This window comes from Bos taurus, chromosome 13 (assembly GCF_002263795.3).
Source record: "Bos taurus isolate L1 Dominette 01449 registration number 42190680 breed Hereford chromosome 13, ARS-UCD2.0, whole genome shotgun sequence".
In the NCBI taxonomy this organism is placed as follows: domain Eukaryota; kingdom Metazoa; phylum Chordata; class Mammalia; order Artiodactyla; family Bovidae; genus Bos; species Bos taurus.
In genome coordinates, this window is record NC_037340.1 from 17,189,278 (window position 1) to 17,211,261 (window position 21,984).

A 21,984-nucleotide genomic window follows, 5' to 3' on the forward strand; every position below is an offset into this window, starting at 1 on the left:
AAGGCAAGAACACTGGAGTGGGTTGCCATTTCCTTCTCCAATGCATGTAAGTGAAAAGTGAAAGTGATGTCGTTCAGTCGTGTCTGACTCTTAGCAACCCCATGGACTGTAGCCCACCAGGTTCCTCCATCCATGGGATTTTCCAGGCAAGAGTACTGGAGTAGGGTGCCATTGCCTTCTCCAAATGGAAAGGCTACCTTCTATTAAATAATATATGCCAAGCTCTTCACAGTTTTGGTGGGTTCTTTTTTTTTTTGGTGGCATAAAGGATTTCAGGTTCTGAGCGTACATTCAGTTTTACAGTTTGATGTCTTCACTTAACATATTACAAATTTTCTTCATGTTATTCAATATTCTTTTGTGATTTTTTTTTTTTTTTTTTTGCTGTGCCATGAGGCATGTGGGATCTTAGTTCCCCAATCAGGGATCGAACCCATGTCCCCTGCAGTGGAAGCATGCAGACTTAACCACTGGACCACCAGGGAAGTACCCAGACAGTCTTTTATTTAATCCCCACAGCACCCCTAAGATTAAATATGAATAACTGCCATCTTAGAGACAGAGAATCTAAGACTCAGAAAAGTCAGGTGACTGTGAAAGTCACAAAGCTAGAAAGTATCAGATCAGAAATGAAAACCCAAATTCATATGATGCCAAAATCTTTGCCCTTCTTTTAGAGACAAGTTCAGTTGTTGGTGTGGGGTCAACAAATCAAACTGATAAAAATCTAGGAGCATAATGGAACTGACATTCCAGAAAGAACTTTGCATAACAAAGGAAAAGGGATCTCTATAACCTGGGAATGTCTAGTCTTTAAAGAAACACGGAGCAGCCACACAATGAGAAGGAGCTGGTTAAATGGTCTTATCCAGCCCCTTCCTGGTCCCACCCTGGGCTTCTGGGATCCTCTCAGCTTTTTCTCACTAAGTTGTTCTTAAGCAACTGCTGTAAAGAGGTAATACAGTTCCAGTTCTCAGCTGTATGGTTTACTGGATGTCCTCACAATTCCCCCACTGAAGATGAGCAGAAGTGTTGACAAAGATCTCTTTAAAAGCACTGATAAGATGGCCAAAAAGCAAAGGACAAAAGAGGCCAAATAATCAGAAACTCAAGAAGGCAAATCTGTTCTTACCTTGATATTTTTTTACCCTTTTTTAAAGTTGCCAAATGTGTTCATTAGTGTGTATATATCAGTTCAGTCGCTCAGTCGTGTCCAACTCTTTGCGACCCCATGAATCACAGCATGCCAGGCCTGCCTGTCCATCACCAACTCCCGGAGTTCACTCAAACTCATGTCCATCGAGTCGGTGATGCCATCCAGCCATCTCATCCTCTGTCGTCCCCTTCTCCTCCTGCCCCCAATCCCTCCCAGCATCAGGGTCTTTTCCAATGAGCCAACTCTTTGCATGAGGTGGCCAAAGTATTGGAGTTTCAGCTTCAGCATCAGTCCTTCCAATGAATACCCAGGACTGATCTCCTTTAGAATGGACTGGTTGGATCTCCTTGCAGTCCAAGGGACTCTCAGGAGTCTTCTCCAACACCACAGTTCAAAAGCATCAATTCTTTGGCCCTCAGCTTTCTTCAAGTCCAACTTTCACATCCATACATGACCACTGGAGAAACCATAGCCTCGACTAGAAGGACTTTTGTTGGCAAGGTAATATCTCTGCTTTTCAATATGCTATCTAGGTTGGTCATAACTTTTCTTCCAAGGAGTAAGCGCCTTTTAATTTCATGGCTGCAGTCACCATCTGCAGTGATTTTGGAGCCCCAAAAAATAAAGTCTGACAGTTTCCACTGTTTCCCCATCTAGTTCCCATGAAATAATGGGACCAGATGCCATGATCTGAGTTTTCTAAATGTTGTGTGTGTGTATATGTGTGTGTGTGTGTGTATATATATATATTTGCGGGGGGACCTCATTGCACAGCATATGGGATCTTAGCTTCCCCACCAGGGATCAAATCATGGTCTCTGCAGTGGAAGCATGAGTCTTAACCACTGGACCACCAAAGAAGTTCCATGCCATTTTCTGTACCAAGTGGATTCTAGCTTAGATATTCAAGGTTCCCATGGTACAGGGGATGGGGAGAAAGCCTAAGGTGACAAGGAGTCTACAGAAAACAGCTCAATCACATTCACTGTAAGGTGAAAAAGAAACAAGCTCAGACCTAGGTGACTACAAGGAAAGGTACCTATCTCACACCTGCCACTAAGTTGAAAGCAAGAAATACTCCTCTGAGAGTTTATAGCCACAAACCAGCCTCCATGTGAGTTTGCAAGTCAAGGAGTTAGTAGTTAAACTCATTGGAACTGGTCAGTCTATTTCTCCTTCTTCCTGAAAAACCAGACACATGTGAATCTCAACAGAAAGATATTGGGTGAACTTAAACCACTGAATTACTTTCCACCATGTCGACAAGCTTCCTTAATAGCCAGAAGCATCCTCTGAGTCTCCTAGCAGTGAAAAAGAATCCTGTATTAGTCAGGGTTCCCCAGGGGAAGAGAACTAGGAAATGTGTTACATATGTATGCTATATATAAACATTTATAAATGTTTGGAAGATTTGTTATAAGAAATTGGCTAGCCTCATTAGGAGAGCGGACAAGTCCAAAGATGTGTGCCAGTGAGTCAGTAGCTGGTGGCAAGGAGGGATGAGGGTGCAGTTTTTATCCAAAGACCAGTAAACTCGTGATCAAGAAAGAGGTGATGCTTCTCCTCAAGTCTGAAAGCAAGAAAAAGCCCACATCCCAGTCTGAAAGTGATCAGGCAAGAGGAATTCTCCTGTACCCTGTGGAGGGTCAGCCTTTCTTTCTATTCAGGCCTTCTACTGATTGAACAAGGCCCATCACATTATGGAGGGCAATCTGCTTTTTTCAATCTATTTATTTAAATGTTAATTGCATCCAAAAACACCCTCATAGAAACACACAAGTACTATTAGACCAAATATCTGGGCACCATGTGACCCAGTCAGGCTGACAGTTGAAATTAACCATCACAAATGCCACGTACAGTATTAGCTCAATCCTTTGCCCACAGACTTCTTTGCCAGGGAACTCCTCTTGGGATTAGAGAAATACTGCTGTGATGGACAGCAGCTGGAGCTCTGATAGCCTGGTACCCCAATGCCCATCATGACCAGGATCAAAGCGCATCTCCATCTGACAGAGCAGGTCCATTCTAACCAGTTCCTGTCCAGAAGGCCCACACATCACACACCCCCCACCCCTCCCCACCCCCGCCACTACTCCTCGTACATGGTCGGGTTAGAGCAGTGCTTCTAAGACTAGAGTGTGCATAGCAATCATGTGGAGCTCTTGTTAACATGCAGACTCTGGTTCAGTCAGTCTGGGGTGGTCCTGAAGCTCAGCATTTCTTACAAAGTCCTGAAAGCTGCTGATGCTGCTCCACAGACCACACTCTGAGCAGCAGGTTCTAGAACAGACATGGCTTCTTCACAGCATCAGCAGGGACAGAAAAGGGCCAGCTTTTTTCATTCGTCCTGTTCACTTATGACCAGGGCTCGACCTCTGTCATATACCCTCTTCCTAACTCCAGCCTCTTGGCTTAGCCTTTATAACAAATAAGATGCAGTCTGAGACGCTGGCTTATCTATAAGGGCCCCCACCCAGAAGGCCTGTAGAAGAGAGTATGCTCCATTACACCTCGTCAGCGTTCAGGAGATGCTGTCTGCTTTTCGGCCATGGTTCCTCTAACACCCTGTCGTCTCTGATGCACAGCTCTAAACAGCTAGGATTTGTTCTGCTGTTGTTTCTGTGGCATTTTCTAGGTGTAATTGCCGTGCCCCTCCCCCCATACTATAAAGCCTCAAAGGCAAGGACAACAGTAACACCACCACCACATTTATTTAATAATAAACACACTGCAAAACAGCTTTGAGGTATGTATGAGTACACACCGTCCCATCTGCACCCGACACTTATCCTCAAAAGCAAACTTCACCTGCTCTGAAAATTCTTCTTCAGGCCCATAAGGACAGCATTTATCACAGCTTGAAGTTCTGCTTAGTTATTTACGTACTTGGCCACACCACGTGGCAGGCAGGATCTTAATTCAACCAGGATGGTTCAACCAGGGATGAAACCCTGCTCCCTGCAGTGGAAACTCAGAGCCTTAACCACTGGACCGACATGGAAATCCCTGTTATGCTTATTTATAGATCACATCTCCCACTGTAAACTTTTCAAAGATAGAAACTCTATCATATACCTACAGGTTTGTGCCACTCAGAACACCATCCGGAATGAATGAGTGAACTGACTCTACATTTATAATGTACAACCACCCTGGCAAGTAGGTTGCTTTTTCTTATCTCCATTTTGCTGATGAGGAAACTAAGGGGGAGAAAATAAGTGACCTGCCCAAGGTCACACTGGTAGGTGTCGAAATTCTGACAGAGTGGGAACTCTGCCACGTGACCATCCTCCCAATGGCTTATGTCTTGAGATCTCCCAAGAGGTTTTGCTGCATTTGCCCCTCGAAGGAAGGAGAGAGTGAGGTGTGCTGCAGGTCATGACTTTGTCGCACATAGAGATGTTGTGATTTACTTGTGCTCCCAGAGCTGGCCGCCAGCAGGTAGTGGACTGAATCCGAGTTCCCGTGTGTCCCACGCGTCACTGGCACTGACCTCACATGTCCATCCCTCCTGGGGACCAGCTCTGCTCAGGGTCCAGTCCCGGGTGCAATTACACTGCTTAACCCCCAGGATGATGACCCAGGGTAACTGTCAATTTTTAGACTTGAACTTTCCGAGAGCAACTCTTTCAGTTGGTTTGAGTTTAGCATTTTAAAATGTGTACTATGTAATATTTTTTTCCCCTCCTTTGGCATTTAAATTTTTCCATGTGTCTAAGTGAAATCCAATATGTGAATAAACACAAATTAACTCATCAAAATGAAAGCAGTAAGAGAAGCCAGTTATTTCCAAGACTTCTTGCCAAAGCCTCCCCTGACTGTCTCCTGAAAGGCAGAGCCAGCTGTCTGCTGCTATTAGGTGACATTTGACAAACCCGGCATCCATTTTTAATAATTACTGCACATAAAACCCCCAAAGAGAAGTGGGGGGATGCAGCCGTGTCTGAAAAATAAGAGACACATAATACACTTTAATTAGTAGGAATAGAAGTTGGGCTCATGAGATGCTTTATATTCTTCCTTAATGCATCATTTTTTCCAAAACATGTATTGGTTTTATAATTTTTTAAAAACTCAGTAAAAGAGTAAAAAAAATTTACTGTTTATATGCCAGGTGACCTGAATCAACTCAGTCATTCAAAATTATCAGACTGTTTGCACATCCCATAACTAAAGTTAAATAAGAACTACAGGTCTCATTATCCATTACTGTGCTCCAAGGAGATGCGTGATTCAGACAGCAAAGGCCAGACCAAATTCTGCCACACACAAAAATATTTATTAGTGAGTGGGCACCAAATCAGCCATTCCTGTAAGCTCTATGGGGGACCAGGGCTTGGACCTTTCCGTGAAATGTTAACTCAAAACAGACGCAACAACATTCTAACAGTAGTGTTCAGCTACCACACTAGTGGGATCCATGTGCTAGAACGCTCTGTTAATGACAGACATAAGACAAATTAATGTGTCTAGCTTAGATAACACCCCAAAGGTTGCAATTTGCTAGCATTACCAGATTTCTACATCCCATTCATGTTTTCTTTTTAAAAAAATACTTATTTGGCTGCACTGGGTCTTGGTTGTGGCACGCAGGAGGTTTAGTTGCAGCAGGCAAGCTCTAATTTGCAGCATGTGGGATCTAGTTCCCTGACCAGGGATTGAACCCAGGCCCCCTGCACTGGGAGTGCAAAGTCTTAGCCACTGGACCACCAAGAAAGCCCTGACAAGGGTGTTGTTAACTAGTTCTTGCCAACTCACACATCTTGGACACCACTTAATTCTCTATTGAAAAATAGCTTCATAAATTTATTAGGGAATAATAATTCCCTATTTATTATTAGGGAACTCTCTAGGTCTGATCAGAGATTGTTGTTCACTCAGTCATGTCCGACTCTTTGCAAGCCCATGGACTGCAGCAGGCCAGGACTGGAGAAGGGAACGGCAAACCACTTCAGTATTATTGCCTTGAGAAACCCATGAACAGTATGAAAAGGCAAAAAGATCAGAGATTAATATCACTAAAGTCTGATTGTACTAATGTAATAACATCCATTCCCAAAGAGTATGAACAGTTAGAGTATTTCAAATGTTAACTCACAACCCCACAGAGGATTAGGAACACACACACAATTTTCATACTGAAATATTTTAAAGTAAATTGCAAAATATTAAAAAAGTAAATTTTATGTACATGAAAAAGCTAGATAAAACAAAAGAATACAACAATGATAAGTGAACTTTATGAAGACATATAAAAGGATGATGAAAGCTCGTTCCATTAAAATGAGCACTTCTAACCTTAGTCTGGTTCTTAATTACACAAAAATGTCACAGCTTAGTTTCTTCATTTTGAATCCAAACAGAGCCCCAGGTCAGTGACAAGACTTGCCCAAGGTTGTCCTGAGAATCAATGGCAAAGCCAAAACCGGCACTAATCTTTAACCTTTCCATGGTTGCTATGGAGCTTCTGGGGGGGAAAAAACTTTTCAAATACAAAAATGATCCATCACTTTTTGCATAAAGTGTGTATGAGAAAATAAAATATGAAGATATAATAAAAGGTTATCCACAGTTCCCGCACTCAGATAGAATCCTTATAGGTGCATCTTCTTCTAGACATTAGCACAGGATTAATCCACCCCTTGTTATTTTAATTTACAGAGTTACATGATACTTCATATATAGTTTTGTGGTCAACTTTTATTTAATTTGGTTTTCTATAGGAAACAGTCCACCATGCTATGCAATAGGCTTCAGAAACATGATGTCTCTAATGGTTGCATGACAGGTCATTATATTTTCATTCATTCATTCTTCTATTTTTGGACATAAAGGTTATCTCAAGAGGTTTGTTATGATCACTCTAAGCTGAACTTTTGCCCCTAGAACGTAACACTATGAAGGCTGGAGGTTTGTTTGTATTATTGATTATAGTACTCTCAGAGAGAGTACCCAAAGAGAGTGTCCAGTACACAGTAGCAGCTCTGGATGACCGTGTAGAAGGATGGACAAGTGGATGGATGGATGGTCGGACATGGATGAATGGATGTCAGTGGATGGGTTGACATGGATGGATATTCATTTGCATCTCTGTTAACTTCCTAAAACTCTTTTTAGCTTGAGCACTAATGTTGATATTCCAGTTAAAGTTGCCACAAAAATACAGGACATCAATTTATCTGAAATGACTCATTCCATATTATATAAAAATGTATTCATTTTTATCTGACGTTTATCCAAAATTACTTAGCTGAAATTCAAATTTAGCTTGAGTAGACCATATTTAAATTTGCTAAATCTGACAAACATAAGTCTTGATGTCCCTTCACAAAGCAGGCTGCCTAGAATAACTCATTGGTCTCTGAGAAAAACCTAAATCCTCTTAAAGGATCTGAACCCACTGGTCTATGGAAACAGTGAGTGAGATAAACAGCCATTATCTCTTGAGCCCTTGATCTTCCTAACTAGTCAAGACAAAAAAAAACAATAGGGGAGAGGGTGGCCAATCAGGACAATGCCCACAGCCAGAGTATCATCTTTCCAAACACAAATCGCGCGTAGACAGACGTGGAGTAAAAATTAAGGTCTCCGTCCTCTCAAGCCAACTTGTCGTCCCACTGAAACTTCCAAGAAACTCACAAGCTCGTGGGGATTGTCACTGCTCAGTGGCACCGTTTTATGCTGGTTTTCCTCCTGACTCACCCCCTGCACTGCATCCTCCTCCTTCCTCAGGCCTAACCCTCTTTCCCCTCAATCTAAATGACTACAGAAATGCTCAGACACACGCAAAAGTAGGAATACCAACACCCATCATTAAGCTTCAACAACTATCAACTCATGGCCCATCTTCTTTCATCTTATACCCCCATCACCACTGGGCTGCTCAATGCCACTGGGCCATTTTGAAGCAAATTTTATAATAATATCACACATCCTATTATTTCAGCCATAAATATTTCAGTGTGTATTGCAAAAAACATAAAGATTGCCCCATGTGTCTTATAAATTTTTTAAAACAACTGACTTGTTCAAAATTAGGATTCAAATAAGGGCTACATGTCAGTTTGATGGTTGTGTCTTTTAAATCTTTAACCTATAGGTTTACTCTTCCTGTTCTCCTTGAATTTCATTTAGTGAAGAAGTAGGGTCTTTTGCCCTACCTAATTTCCCACACTATAGGTTTTTATTAAATGCATCCCCCCAGGATGTGGCTTAACATGGTCCCCTGCCCCATGTAGTTCCTGAGTATAAACGTAGTTAGATCTAGAGGCTTGATTGGATTTGAATTTCACTTTATAGCAAGTATAAGTACAGGTATAAAGTACACATGGTAGTTCTGTGTACTTCCTGTTATATCACATCAGGAAGCTCATGGTGTCTGTTTTGGATGTTAAATATTAATCAGTGAGTTCAGGAAGTGCCAGCTTGATCCTTACATTAGAACGTCCCCCATCAACTTTTCCACCCTTTGGTTTCAGCATTCCCCTCCTGATGATAAGCAGTCAATCCTAAGGAAATCAACCCTGAATATTCATTGGAAGGACTGGTGCTGAAGCTGAAACTCCAATACTTCAGTCACCTGAGGCAAAGAGCTGACTCACTGGAAAAGACTCTGATGCTGGGAAGGAAGGGGGCGACAGAGGATGAGATGGTTGGATGGCATCACTGACTCAATGGATATGAGTTTGAGCAAACTCGGGGAGACAGTGAAGGACAGGGAAGCCTGGTGTGCTGCAGTTCACTGGGTTGCAAAGAGTCAGACACGACTTAACAACTGAACAACAAATGGTTTCATTAAAAGTTTCAAAATGGTGATATTCTAACTCCATCTTTCCTGCTAAATTTAGTAGCTGGATTTTTCCATAAAGAAGACATTGCCCTGGTCCACTCTTTGTGAGTATGGTTCATACTTGACTTTTATCCCTCTTTTTTACTAGTTTTCAGAATCAAAGGCGACATACTCTTAAAAAGGAAACAAATGAGTTTAGTTTTGTTTTGAATATCATTATGAATTCACAGATTTCTACACATGTATGTTTCCCACACCTACACTTTATTATGCCCTTCATCAGTAATTGGGTATCAGGACTGAGAATCAGGTCAGGGCAAAATGTTGCTATGAAGACATGGACTTGACCCACACCCTCAGGAAGTGGTCCTCTGCCTGTTCTGCCCGGACCAGCCTTCTAGCCATACAGCCTGACCCTGGGCTTGGCAACCTTCACGAGATGTCTCAGGACTCTGAACCATGCTGTGGACTCTCCGCCAGCCACATCCCTTAATTTGCATGAGATGGTGTGAAAATAACCTTTGAAGAAGTGTGGCTGTCTGAGCAGGCCAGGGTCGAAGTTGGAGAGGACAGGGCTTCTTGGAGCACGAAGTGGGGTCTGAGCATCTTTTGACAGCATCCTGGGAAGAAGACACTCAGGTACAAAAGCCCAGTTGGCTCTAAGGCACCCCTCTGCAGAGCTTGAGTAGAAGAGAGAAAAGCACTAGAAAGTACAGAGCTTTTCAGGTGAACACAGCTCAAGCATCAGCCTGGGGGCAGGAAGGCACCACGGGAAACAGACAAAAGCTATGGAGAGCAGAGCAGAAGGACGGCAGGAACTTTGATGTGAAAGACAAGTCAAGATGGGGAGACGGACCTGTGTTCACAGCAGCACTGCTTACAATAGCCAAGACATGGAAGCAACCTCAGTGTCCATTGACAGAGGCATGGAAAAAGAAGATGTTGTACATAGATACAACGGAACAGTCCTCAGCCATAGAAAGAACGAAATAATGCCATTTGCAGCAAATAGATGGACCTAGAGATGATGTAAGGAAAGTAAGTCAGAGAAAGACAAATACCATATGATATCACTCATATGTGGAATCTTCCATACGACACAAGTGACCTTATTTATAAAACAGAAAGAGATTCACAGAATAGAAAACAAACTTAAGGTTACCAAGGGTAAAAGGGGGTGGGGAGGGATGAATTAGGAGTTTGGGATGAATAGATGCAAACTAGTACTCTTGCCTGGAAAATCCCATGGACGGAGGAGCCTGGTGGGCTGCAGTCCATGGGGTCATGAAGAGTCGGACACAACTGAGCGACTTCACTTTCACTTTTCACTTTCATGCATTGGAGAAGGAAATGGCAACCCACTCCAGTGTTCTTGCCTGGAGAATCCCAGGGACGGGGGAGCTTCGTGGGCTGCCGTCTATGGGGTCGCGCAGAGTCAGACACGACTGAAGCGACTTAGCAGCAGCAGCAGTACCTAGGATGGATAAACAATAAAGTCCTACTGTAGAGCACGGGGAACTATATTCAACGTCCTGTGATAAGCCATAATAGAAAGCAGATGAAAAAGAATATATATGTATACAGCTGAATGACTTTTCTGTAAAGCAGAAATTAAAGCAACATTGTAAATCAACTATACTTTGATGAAATAAAAAGAGACAGGTGACTGAGGAGGGAAAAGACGGGACATTCTGCCACGCAGTCAGATGGGGCCTCACTGCACTGAGATTTTGATACAAATGAACTTGGATAGACTAGGAACAAAAGCAAAAACCAGGCCCCCACCGTCCAAGCCAAAACCTTGCCACAGCACCTCCACTCCCAGACCCCACATCCATCCATCACTAGCTCTAAGGAGTCCTTCTCTCCTACCGTGAGGGTCTCTGCCTCACTTACTGGTCTCCCTCCTGGATTACTCATTGCACTGCGTCTTGCCACTCTTGGGGAACTCAGTCTCCCTCCCCACCAAGCCCTTCCCTGCTGCACAGTACTCCAAACATTTTATTTGCCCCCCTAAACATGAAGCACAAAAATTGGAGCCCACCCCCCCAGATTTATATTTATGTACAAGTTGAAACTGCCCTCCTGAACCATAATGTAGGTATACTTTAGAACATGGACCAAAGAGAAATTAAAAGGAGAAAAATACACAGGTAAGATGTATTAACATTTTCTGGCATTTCCCCCAATTAGCTATCCTACCAGCCTCACCTGTAAACTCCCTGCAAAATTACTGATTTGCAGCTGAAGTCTTAGTCAGATGGGACCAGACCATGAAACCCCAAATGTCTTAATCATTAAAAAAAAAAAAAAAAAAGACTATTCTTGGGGTTGAAAGTGACAGGAAAGGGATGAATTAAGGAATCCATCCAAGATGTCACCTTTGACAGCAGAGTGAAGACAGATTCATTTCCTGCTCCCACCTCTACTAAATTTAATTTGTTTGATACCTGCTTGCTGCTGCTGTTGCTGCTAAGTCGCTTCAGTCGTGTCCGACTCTGTGCGACCTCATAGATGGCAGCCCACCAGGCTCCTCTGTCCCTGGGATTCTCCAGGCAAGAACACTGGAGTGGGTTGCCATTTCCTTCTCCAATGCATGCATGCATGCTAAGTTGCTTTAGTCGTGCCCAACTCTGTGAGACCCTATGGACAGCAGCCCACCAGGCTCCTCTGTCCACAGGATTCTCTAGGCAAGACTACTGGAGTGGGTTGCCATTTCCTTCTCCATGATACCTGCTTGGCCCACAGCTAATCTGAATCTTTCTGGCTGGATTTTAAATTTTGTATTGGCTCTGGAATAAAACTTGGACTTGGAAGGGTTGCTCAGCTCTTCAAATCAAACAAAGGGTATTACAGGTACAGGAGTGAAGGATGGAGCCACTTCTTATATTGGGTCCCTGGTAGTCCTCTTGCCTGGAGAATTCCATGGACAGAAGGGCCTGCTGGGCTGCAGTCTGTAAGATCACACAGAGTCGGACACGACTGAAGCACCCGAGCCTGCACACTGCTGCCTGGTAGCTGTTCCCCAGCCTGCAGCTGTGGAGAGGCCGAACAGTTCTTGCAAGATCAAAGACCAATTTAGTCTGGCCCCAAAATAGATCTTCAGGCATAATTAAGACTCAGGTTTGCTTTTCCTGTTTTTCCATCAAAGCAAATTAGCCTAAAGAAAATATCATTCCCAGTGACCAAAGGTTAGAAAAATCATCCCGCAAGTGTTGTGAATCCTTTGTCACCCCCGATTTCTTTCACCAGGGAGGTTCCTGGCATGTAGGTGACAGCCTCAATGGCAAAACAGGATGTCTCCTCACCAGCGCCCCAGCTTGGCTGCAATCAACTAGAATTAATTGGTCTTGGGGTTTTTTTGTTGACGATATCGGTGGTTTTTTTCTTTTTTTCTCTTTCTTTTCTACTTGAGAGCCTCAGATGGGCAGACATGGAAACAGCTTCTCATTTGCATAGAGCCTGGCGGCCAGGGGTGAGTTGAGGACACGGGACTGCCTTCTTGGCCAAGGCAGGAAGTCAGCTGTAAGAAGCAACCACTTTTCAACCCTGGGTGGCTTTTTTTTTTTTTCCTCTCTCCATCATTCATTTTGGAAGAAAACAGAAGTTTAATTTCAAACAGAGCACAGACCCTGGGAAGAGAGGGGGGAAAGAAGGCAGTCCAAGGCTTCAGGCTGGCCCTATCATTCTTGCCTGTCCTCTTTTTTTCCTTAATTAGGTTGTCGAGCCATCAAACTGAAAGCAGCTCGTGGTCCTTGGCCAGCCCAGAGGAGGCTAGTGACGATGAACAGTGGCAGATAGTCCACAAGGGCCTCCCTTCCACAAGGTGGGGAGTTGGCATTAAAAGGTACAGTCTCTCTCCAGCCACCTGGGCCCAGCCAAGTGTGAGGGTTTTTTCACCTTCCACCTGAGAGAAGCCTCTGTTTCAAGGAACATTTCTGCACAAGCGGGTGAGAAGTTTTAGCAGAATGAACCAACCCTGCGGGAAATGGCAACGTCATTTCCAAGCAAATTGGTTCTTTCTCACCAGTCTTCAGGTGCAAAGAACCCCGTTTTTTCCTCTTGATTTGAATCTTTTTCACAGATCTGTGGGTTGCAGCTCTGCTCTAGGCTCCGTGAGGCTCCGTGTGAGATGCGCACCGAGGCACAATGGAGTAGCCTCACTCTGCCCTGGGCATGAAAAGGGCAGCAGGCACATCCCAAAGGAAACTCAGTTTCTGTGAGTGGCTGCTGCTGCTAAGTCGCTTCAGTCATGTCCGACTCTGTGCAACCCCAGAGACGGCAGCCCACCAGGCTCCCCCGTCCCTGGGATTCTCCAGGCAAGAACACTGGAGTGGGTTGCCATTTCCTTCTCCAATGCATGAAAGTGAAAAGTGAAAGTGAAGTCACTCAGTCGTGCCCAACTCTTAGCGACCCCATGGACTGCAGCCCACCAGGCTCCTCCGTCCATGGGATTTTCCAGGCAAGAGTACTGGAGTGGGGTGCCATTGCCTTCTCCGTCTGTGAGTGGCACTTGACCACAATTCACGTCATCCATTGCTCTCATAAAACAACTAACTCTGCCCTGACAGAAGCAGCAAAGGTGCCTGATGGTGTATTTATATGTCGGCTTGTCACAAGGAACCAAAAATAGGAAGTTGCCACACACTAATAAGATATGTGGTAACATCTAGACATGCACGTAAATGTCATGTTTATAAGAGCGTGTCACCATTTTTGTAACAATTCGGAATTATCTTGTTCCCATACCAGAGTACAATGGACTGTGTACATTGGTAAAAGATGTACTTCCAGGCCCTTAGAATGCTCCCAATTATTGAACCAAAATAATATGACTTCCTTGACCATCATGTGCCCCACTAACTCACAGTTTCAGAAATATCTTCATCCCACAAGTTGTCTTTTCTAAGGTCATCAATATTTTCTCTTATACCACATTGCTAACTATATTTCTAACAAAAAAAAAAAAAAAGAAGAAATACTTTTATCACCTGAAAAGTTGGACAAAGTTTTCTGGGCCTCTCACTAGCTTAATGTGTAACCCCGGAAATTCACTGGATAAAGCAGCTCTGTGTGCAAAACATTGCGAAACTGGACCCCTGATGACCCAGGATCAAATCCGCCTCTCCTGCACTGGCAGGTGGATTCTTTACTACTGAGCCAGTAGGGAAGCCCATACCACCTCATACTGGTCATTAAAAAGTCTACAGATATCATATATGAAACGAGTCGCCAGTCCAGGTTCGATGCACGATACTGGATGCTTGGGGCTGGTGCACTGGGACGACCCAGAGGGATGGTATGGGGAGGGAGGAGGGAGGAGGGTTCAGGATGGGGAACACAGGTATACCTGTGGCGGATTCATTTTGATATATGGCAAAACCAATACAATATTGTAAAGTTAAAAAAGAAAACAAAGTTAAAAAAATAAAAAACTCTACAGGTAACAAATGCTGGAGCGGGTGTTGAGAAAAAGGAATCCTCCTACACTGTTGCTGGGAATGCAACGTGGTGCAGCCACTATGGAAACCAATACAGAGTTTCCGCAGAAAGCTAGACAGAACTATCATATGGTCCAGCAATCCCACTCCTGGGCATACACCCAGACCAAACCATAGTTCCACAGGATACACGCACTCCTATGTTCATAGCAGCACTATACACAACAGCCAAGACATGGGGACAACTGAAGTGTCCACCAGCAGATGAATGGAGAAAGATGTGGTACGTGTATATACATTTAGACAAGGGAATAGTACTCAGCCATAAGAAACAATAAAATATTACCATTTGTAGCAACATGGACGCAGCTAGAGATTATCATGCTAAGCGAAGTAAGTCAGAAAAAGAAAGACAAATACCATATGACACCACTTATATGTGGAATCCAAAATACGGCACAAGTGAACTTGCCTACCAAACAGAAACGAACTCACAGACACGGAGAACAGACTCGTGATCTCAAAGCGGGAGGCTGGGAAGGGAGAAGAATGGACTGGGACTTTGGGGCTGGTAGACGCAAGCTATTGCGTACAGAGTGGATAAACAAGGTCCTACTCTATAGCACAGGGGACTAAATCCAATCTCCTTGGATAAACCATCACGGAAAACAATATATTAAAAATAAGAATCTCTATATGCTTAAAACTGAGTCACTGTGCTGTACAACGACTGGCAGAGATTGGTACAACCTTGTAAATCAATGATACCTCGGTAAAAAAAAAAAAAAAATTTAAATTAAAAAATAAAACCAAACTGCACCTATGCAAAACTGGCATAACTATTCTACATGTTATGGACCTTCAAAGTTGATTTGAAGCTAAACACCAAAATATGATGTCCTTTGAAGAACCAAGAGTATCTTCTAACTCATCAAGGACAACAAATTTATAACTCAGAATCTGGCCAAGGACGGGCAGCAAAGACCAGAACCTGCCTGGCTTTCTTCTACATGGTTATATCTGGAGAAGTCAGGATTTGAAAGCCGACACATTTGGGTTGAGAGAGTAAGTCATAATCTAGTAGAATTCCATGTTTATTGACCATGGAGATGGGATTTCATTAGCCTTTGCCACTAAAATGATGTCTTCTTATCCAACTTTCCTGATGACTCTGAACATCACACCTTTTTTAAGGTGCTGTATTTTTAAGGAAGTGTTTAGAGGGCAAGATAAATAAGAATAGCTTGTGCACAAAACCTTCTATGGAAGGCCATCGAATAAATGTGCTTGTAAAACCTGCTTGTGTCCATGCCATCAGTGTGCTTTGGCTGCTGTGAATTCTCTTTGAGCTTGTCGTGCAGACGTGTAAGCCACTGCAAGCCAACCCTGAAGAGTGGTTCAGTATGTAGGGTTTAGAACCAGACAGATGCATCCAAATCGTATTCTGCTTTTAGCTCTTTGACCTTAGGCAAATGCTTAACTATTTTTAGTCTCACTTCTTAATTTGCAGTATGGAGGCTGATTATACTGCACAAGGTTCTTGTGAGGATTATGTCTATAAAGGGTTTAGCACAGTGCCTGAAACACTCAATAAGTAGACAGACAGATATTCAAATATCTTGAAGGAAAAAGTGAGTTCACTTCTCAGAAACTCTTTCTGGGGCAAATCATTCAATTACCCAAGTGACAAATAGTTTTCAGTGTTTCACACTATGGAGTATTATGAATTCTCAGCTCCAATTTGATCATCTCCTTCTTTATAAGAATTCCACTCATAATTCTTTTTCATAACTCTTAATCATAATTCAATTCTGTTCAGGAAGAGAACACTCAGAGGTGATGACAGGGGGACCTAAAATTTATTTTTCTCCTTGACACTCAAGTTTACAGTGCCATCAGGTATATTTATCCAACTCCTAGTCAAAGCTATGGTTTTTCCAAGTAGTCATGTATGGATGTGAGAGCTGGACCGTAAAGAAGGCTAAGTTCCAAAAAATTGATGCTTTCAAGTTGTGGTGCTGGAGAAGACTCTTGAGAGTCCCTTGGATAGCGAGGAGATCAAACCAATCAATCTTAAAGGAAATCAACCCTGAATATTCATTGGAAGGACTGATGCTGAAGCTCCAATACTTTGGCCACCTGATACAAAGAGCTGACGCATTGGAAAAAAACATGATGCTGGGAAAGATTGCCCTGCTGCTAAGGATAGGAGGAGAAGATGGGGGCAACAGAGGATGAGATGGTTGGATGGCATCCCCAACTCAATGGACAATAGTTTGAGCAAACTCCAGGAGATAGTGAAGGACAGGGAAGCCTGGCGTACTGCGGACCTTCAGATCACAGAGTCGGACTCAGCTTAGCAACTGAGCAACAACAACCATGTAGTCACTATCTATAAAATGATGTTTTCTAATTCACTGGGGAAGTGGTAGAAATAAATTAGATCATTTTTGCACAGAGCTATTAGCTCCTTAAAACAAAAGAATATATTCATTTTAATGTCATCAATTATATTGCTAATTTATGTCATCAATTGACCTTTGTATCACGACACTGCACATGCCTGCACAAGTCTGTCTTCCGCTGGTCTTCTCCCCCGCCCTCTCCACCCCCACTCCTTATAGTCATCGTTAAACCAAACTCCACCCGCTTTTGCTTTCGCTGGCAGCAACAATCCAAATTCTGGGCTCTGATGATCTGGAATCTGGGATGAAATGATCTGATCTGGAATGAATGATCTGGGATGAATCTCTTGATCTCCTGCCAGTTTTGCAGAGTCCTACGGTGGTAAGTAAGAAAAAGAAGGGAGATGACATTTAAGGTCATTTTCGACACCCTGATTGTGAGGTAAGAATGAATATTGAATAAGCAAACACAGGTGCTTCTCCCACGAAGCCTGCTGAGAGCCAGATGCCCATGCTGGGCTCTCCATCCTCCTGCACATCCCTTCCCACATTCACTTCCCTTTCCACCTCTCTGGTCCCCAGAGGCCTCCACATCTCCTCGGAGACAGTTTGCCAGCAAGGTTCTGTTTCTAAGTGTGCCTTTTGATCTGGCTGGGCTCTGCTTCACCTGAGTGAGGTATCGCCTCCACAGTCTCCAAACTCATCTTCCCATGCCCACGGGGATGAACGGGTGAAGTGGGGGGCAGGGGACCCGGGCAAGAACGGGAGATGGCAACCCTGGACTTGCACCCAGGCTGGTATCTCTACCACTGACTTTTTTTTCCTCACGATTGATTTTTTCTTTTTCCCCCAAAGTCCATGGGGTTGCAGAGAGTCAGCCGTGACTGCATGACTAAGCACACCACACCACAGGGCATGTAGGAGCCTAGTTTCCCAAGCAGGGGTGGAGCCCACGCCCTTGCCTTGGAAGTTCAGAGTGCTAACTAATGGGCCACCCTGGAAGTCCCTCTACTGGTGATCTTTTTTTTTTTTTAATCAAGCCTTCTGGTAGCAATTTTCATCTCTTAGGCTGACCTAGGAGCATGGTATGCCCTACAGTCCCTTCACATTTAGGAGGAAAAGACAGCATCATCATGAACAAGGAAGAAAGGGCCTCCCCTCCATCACCCACTGGCTGGCTCAGCCCTGAGATCAGAATAAGATCAGAGAAAAGCCTACAAGGTGACCAGCCAGACTGTCTCCTGCTTCTTCATTTATCACAGATTCAAATGAGCCAACTATGTAGCTGAGTTCTCCTGCACAGAGGCCCGGAGCCCACACTGATCTGACGGAACTGGGCGGGGCGAGTGAAGATCCCAAGGGGCCGGCCCGGGCTGAGATCTGGGTTCCTCATCCTTCCACCCACAGCGCCTTGGCCCCCAGGGCACTCTGCAGCAGAGACGCAGCACACTCAAACCTTCCAGCACTGAGAGGCCACCTGGTTCGGCTCCTGCCTGCACGTGTTCCTGCACCAGGTGGAGAGGCCAGGTGTGAGGGCGACATGACGCAGGCTGGCATGCGTTATGCGCCCACAACCTCTTGCTTCACTCCTCCCGGTGCAACCTGCTCATCCTCACCCCGCTCTGGCCCTGCCTACATCCTGGCCTCAGATCCAGTGCCTGCAGAAGGCTGTGTGGCATGGGGCCAGCACCAGGACAATCTGCATCCCCACTCTGGTTCTCACGCCCGAGAGGCCCAGTGTTGGGCACCTCCCTCCATCACTGACCCGTAACCTCATTCCAGGGACCCGGGGGCTGGTGGTCAGCCCTCCTGCCTCCACCGTCCACCTCCTCACTCACAGTGCTCCCCCTCCTCTTCCTCCTCCATCCTTTCCACTAAGGTTCTGGGACCTTCTCTGCCCTCCCACCTGTACTGATGCCCAGCTCCAACGTCTGGTCTCAACCCCTGGGCTTTACAGCCTGTGCACCCTGTTTGCAACCCTGCCCACCTCTCAACTCCTGCCTCTGAGCCCTTTCTCCATCCAGTGTCTCCACCACCATCACTTCCCCCGTGCAGACACCCCTTCTTCAGTCAGACACGGGCGAAGATTATTGTCGCCCCTGGACTGATCCCAGACCAGAAGTGCTCAATTCTCCCCAACAGAAATATCAATTTTTAGTAGCATTTGCTCTCAGATGTTATTACATATTCAGGAAGATCATGATTATTATTTTTTGCTTCACTTTTTTTTTTAATTGAAGTATAGTTGATGTACAATGTTTCAGGTGTACAGCAAAGTGAGGAAAGCTATGATTATTTATTCGCAAACTTGCTCCTCATTGATATTCACTTCTGGGCCAACTGGAGCATGTCCAGGAAATGCAAACTAGTTGAAAGCTCTGAAAGAAGTCTCCCATAATGAGAGACAGAGAGAGGAGAAGGAGAAGGAAAGAGACAGATACTAGTTTGATCCCTGGTCCAGGAAGATCCCACACGCCATGGAGCAGCTAGGCCTGAGTGCCACAGCTAACTACTGAAGCCCGTGCCCCCTAGAGCCCATGCTTTGCAACAAGAGAGGTCACTGCGGTGAGCAGCCAGAGTACTACAGCTGGAGAGTAGCCCCCACTTACCACAATTAAAGCAAGCCTGAACATCCACGAAGACCCAGCACAGCTAAATATAAAATAAATAAATAAAACATAAAATAATTTTTTAATTTCTAAAAAAAAAAAGTTGAAAGAGGACCTGTTCCAGGCGGGGAGCTCTCTCACAGGTCCCTGTTGTAGGAGCTAGGTGGGCAGGTAGCAAGGAACCAGCAGCATCTGCTTATTAAAATTCCTCTCTGTACCACACTGTCTGTGCCTGGCTCAGCAAACATTTATCTGCCAAACATTTGCTTTCCCTCTGAAATCCCAAACCACCATCCCAACATCTTTTTGTTTTTAGCTGCAGATGGTATTTAAGGGGAGTGTTTGGGCCATTCTGGTGACTTACTCTGTTTTCCTGGGTCTCTCACATGTATACACGTTATAAAACTTGAGTGCAATTTTCTCCTGTTAACCTATCTCATGTGAGTTTAAGAAGGATCTAGCCAGCCAGAAGAATCTAGAAGGGCAGAGGAAAATGTCTTCCTTCCAATACAGATCAGTGGAGGCTGAGGTCCACGTTCAGAACTCAAGCTGGTGGCATCCTCAATGAGAAACCCTGTCCTCAGACGGAATGAAAAGTGGGGGGATGGTGAACACCCAGAAAGACTTCTTTGGCCAAAGTCTCATGGTCAAGCCTGATGACAGTGGACAGGAATACTTACCCAGAAAGGAGGAACTACTAATTGGAACAATATTACAGCTTATCTAGAATTCTTTTCTTCTGTAGAAGAAACAGATTATTGCAATCTGGTAGGAACATTTTTGTTCTTTATTCCACAAATCCATAACAATTCTTGCCAGAACACTATAGTAATTACTTTTTTTTTTAATTTAAAAAGATATCATTTCATCTCAGAACTTAGAATTCAGTACATACTTTAAGGAGTATGAAACAGAGGCCTTTTAAGTAAACACAACCATATGAATATAATAAAACTAATTTTCCAAAATTCAGACTCTTCCATATATGTGTACATTATATTTCCTGGGCTTCTCAAGTGGTGCATGGGAAAGAATCTGCCTGCAAATGCAGGAGACACAAGACACAACAGTTCAACTTCTGGGTCAGAAGCTGCCCTGGAGAAGGAAATGGCAACCCACTCCAGTAATCTTGCCTAGAGAATCCCATGGACAGAGGAGCCCGGCAGGCTATAGTTTATGGGGTTGCAAAGAGTTGGACACAACTGAACAACTAACACTTTTCCTTTTTTTTTCATAGTGTGTATATAATGTTTCTTATAATTAGTATATATTCCTTATGAAATAAAGTGACAGTGAAAATGTTAGTTACTCGGTTGTGTCCGACTCTTTTGCGACCCCATGGGCTATAGCCCACCAGGCTCCTCTGTCCATAGGACTCTCCAGGGAAGAATACTCGAGTGGGTAGCAGCTTCCCAGGTGGCGCTAGTGGTAAAAGAACCTGCCTGCCAATGCAGGAGATGTAAGACCGTGGACAATCCCTGGGTTGAGAAGATCCTTTGGAGTAGGAAATGGCAACGCACTCTAGTATTCTTGCCTCTTCTCCAGGGGATTCCTCTATTCTTTGTAAAAGTGACAGTGTTAGTTTCTCAGTTGTGTCCAACTCTTTGCGATCCATGGACTGTAGCCCGGTCAGGCTCCTCTGTCCATGGGATTCTCCAGGCAAGAATACTGGAGTGGGCAGCCACTCCCTTCTCCAGGGGATCTTCCCAACCCAGGGATCGAACCTAGGTCTCCCTTGTTGCAGGCAGATTCTTTACCATCTGAGCCACCAGGAAAATCATCTGAATTATGTATATATTTATGTATGGAAATGTGGGTATATAGTGTGTGTGCATGTATTTGCAGTGCGTGTATATGTACATATATACATGGTGTGTGCATATGTGTTTGTATATATTCATGTGTGTATGTATGTGTGTGTATATATACAGTGTGTGCTTGTGTGTGCATATATATACACACACACACAATTTACGTATATGTGTGAGTGCGTGTATATACACACTGAGTGCATGTATGTATTGTGTGTGTGTATCCATTACTGGCTCTGTTTCTCCAGAGAACTTTGACTAACTCAAGCAGATTAGAAAATCCTTCTTCTCTATGGATGGGAAAACTGATTTAAACTGATGAGACTTTTCTTGGGTTAGACCACAAACAGCCTTTCTGGACTCCAGAGTCCAGATTCCCAGCTAGGGCTGAGCCAGGAGGAGAGCTGAAGGTTGGTCACTTTGAGTGACCAGCACCCCTCTCCCTTCAACCCCAAGGCTGGGGCAGCCCAGGCTAGGGTGGGCTTTGTTGCCTGCGGCTGCTGCCATGAACCCAGCTCTGGGAACCCATCAGCGGCCTGCCTCACCCACACCAAGTGTGGGGAGGGCCTCTGCCTCTGTTAGGTCCAGCAGGCAGGAGGAGCTGTCAGATGGCTTGGCTCTTAGGAGGGGGTTTTCAAGGCCAAGGTCAGAGATTAGTCTGGTTGGCTTTCTCAGTGCCAGCCAAAATATTCTTAACTATAATTAAAACAAAAATGAAAAGAGCCAAATAAAATATGCAGGGACCAAACTTCCCGTACTTTAAATCTGAT

At 44.3% G+C, this 21,984-nt stretch overlaps 1 protein-coding gene across 5 annotated transcripts in view; it reads right to left on the bottom strand.

Annotated features, from left to right (window-relative positions):
* The window catches only part of PFKFB3 (6-phosphofructo-2-kinase/fructose-2,6-biphosphatase 3), a 273,450-nt gene that overhangs the window by 90,537 nt on the left and 160,929 nt on the right, over positions 1-21,984 (bottom strand). For 3 of the 5 annotated variants that reach the window (XM_025000351.2, XM_025000348.2, XM_025000350.2), the window contains exons 15-16: positions 17,036-17,168; positions 243-10,422 (exon numbers count right to left, since the gene is read on the bottom strand). The exons of the other annotated variants lie outside the window; for them this stretch is intronic. In XM_025000351.2, coding sequence (XP_024856119.2) covers positions 10,280-10,422; positions 17,036-17,168 — 276 coding nt within the window. In that variant the 3' untranslated portion in view covers positions 243-10,279. Of the gene's footprint in view, positions 1-242; positions 10,423-17,035; positions 17,169-21,984 lie in introns of those variants that run through there. 5 annotated transcript variants of the gene reach the window in all.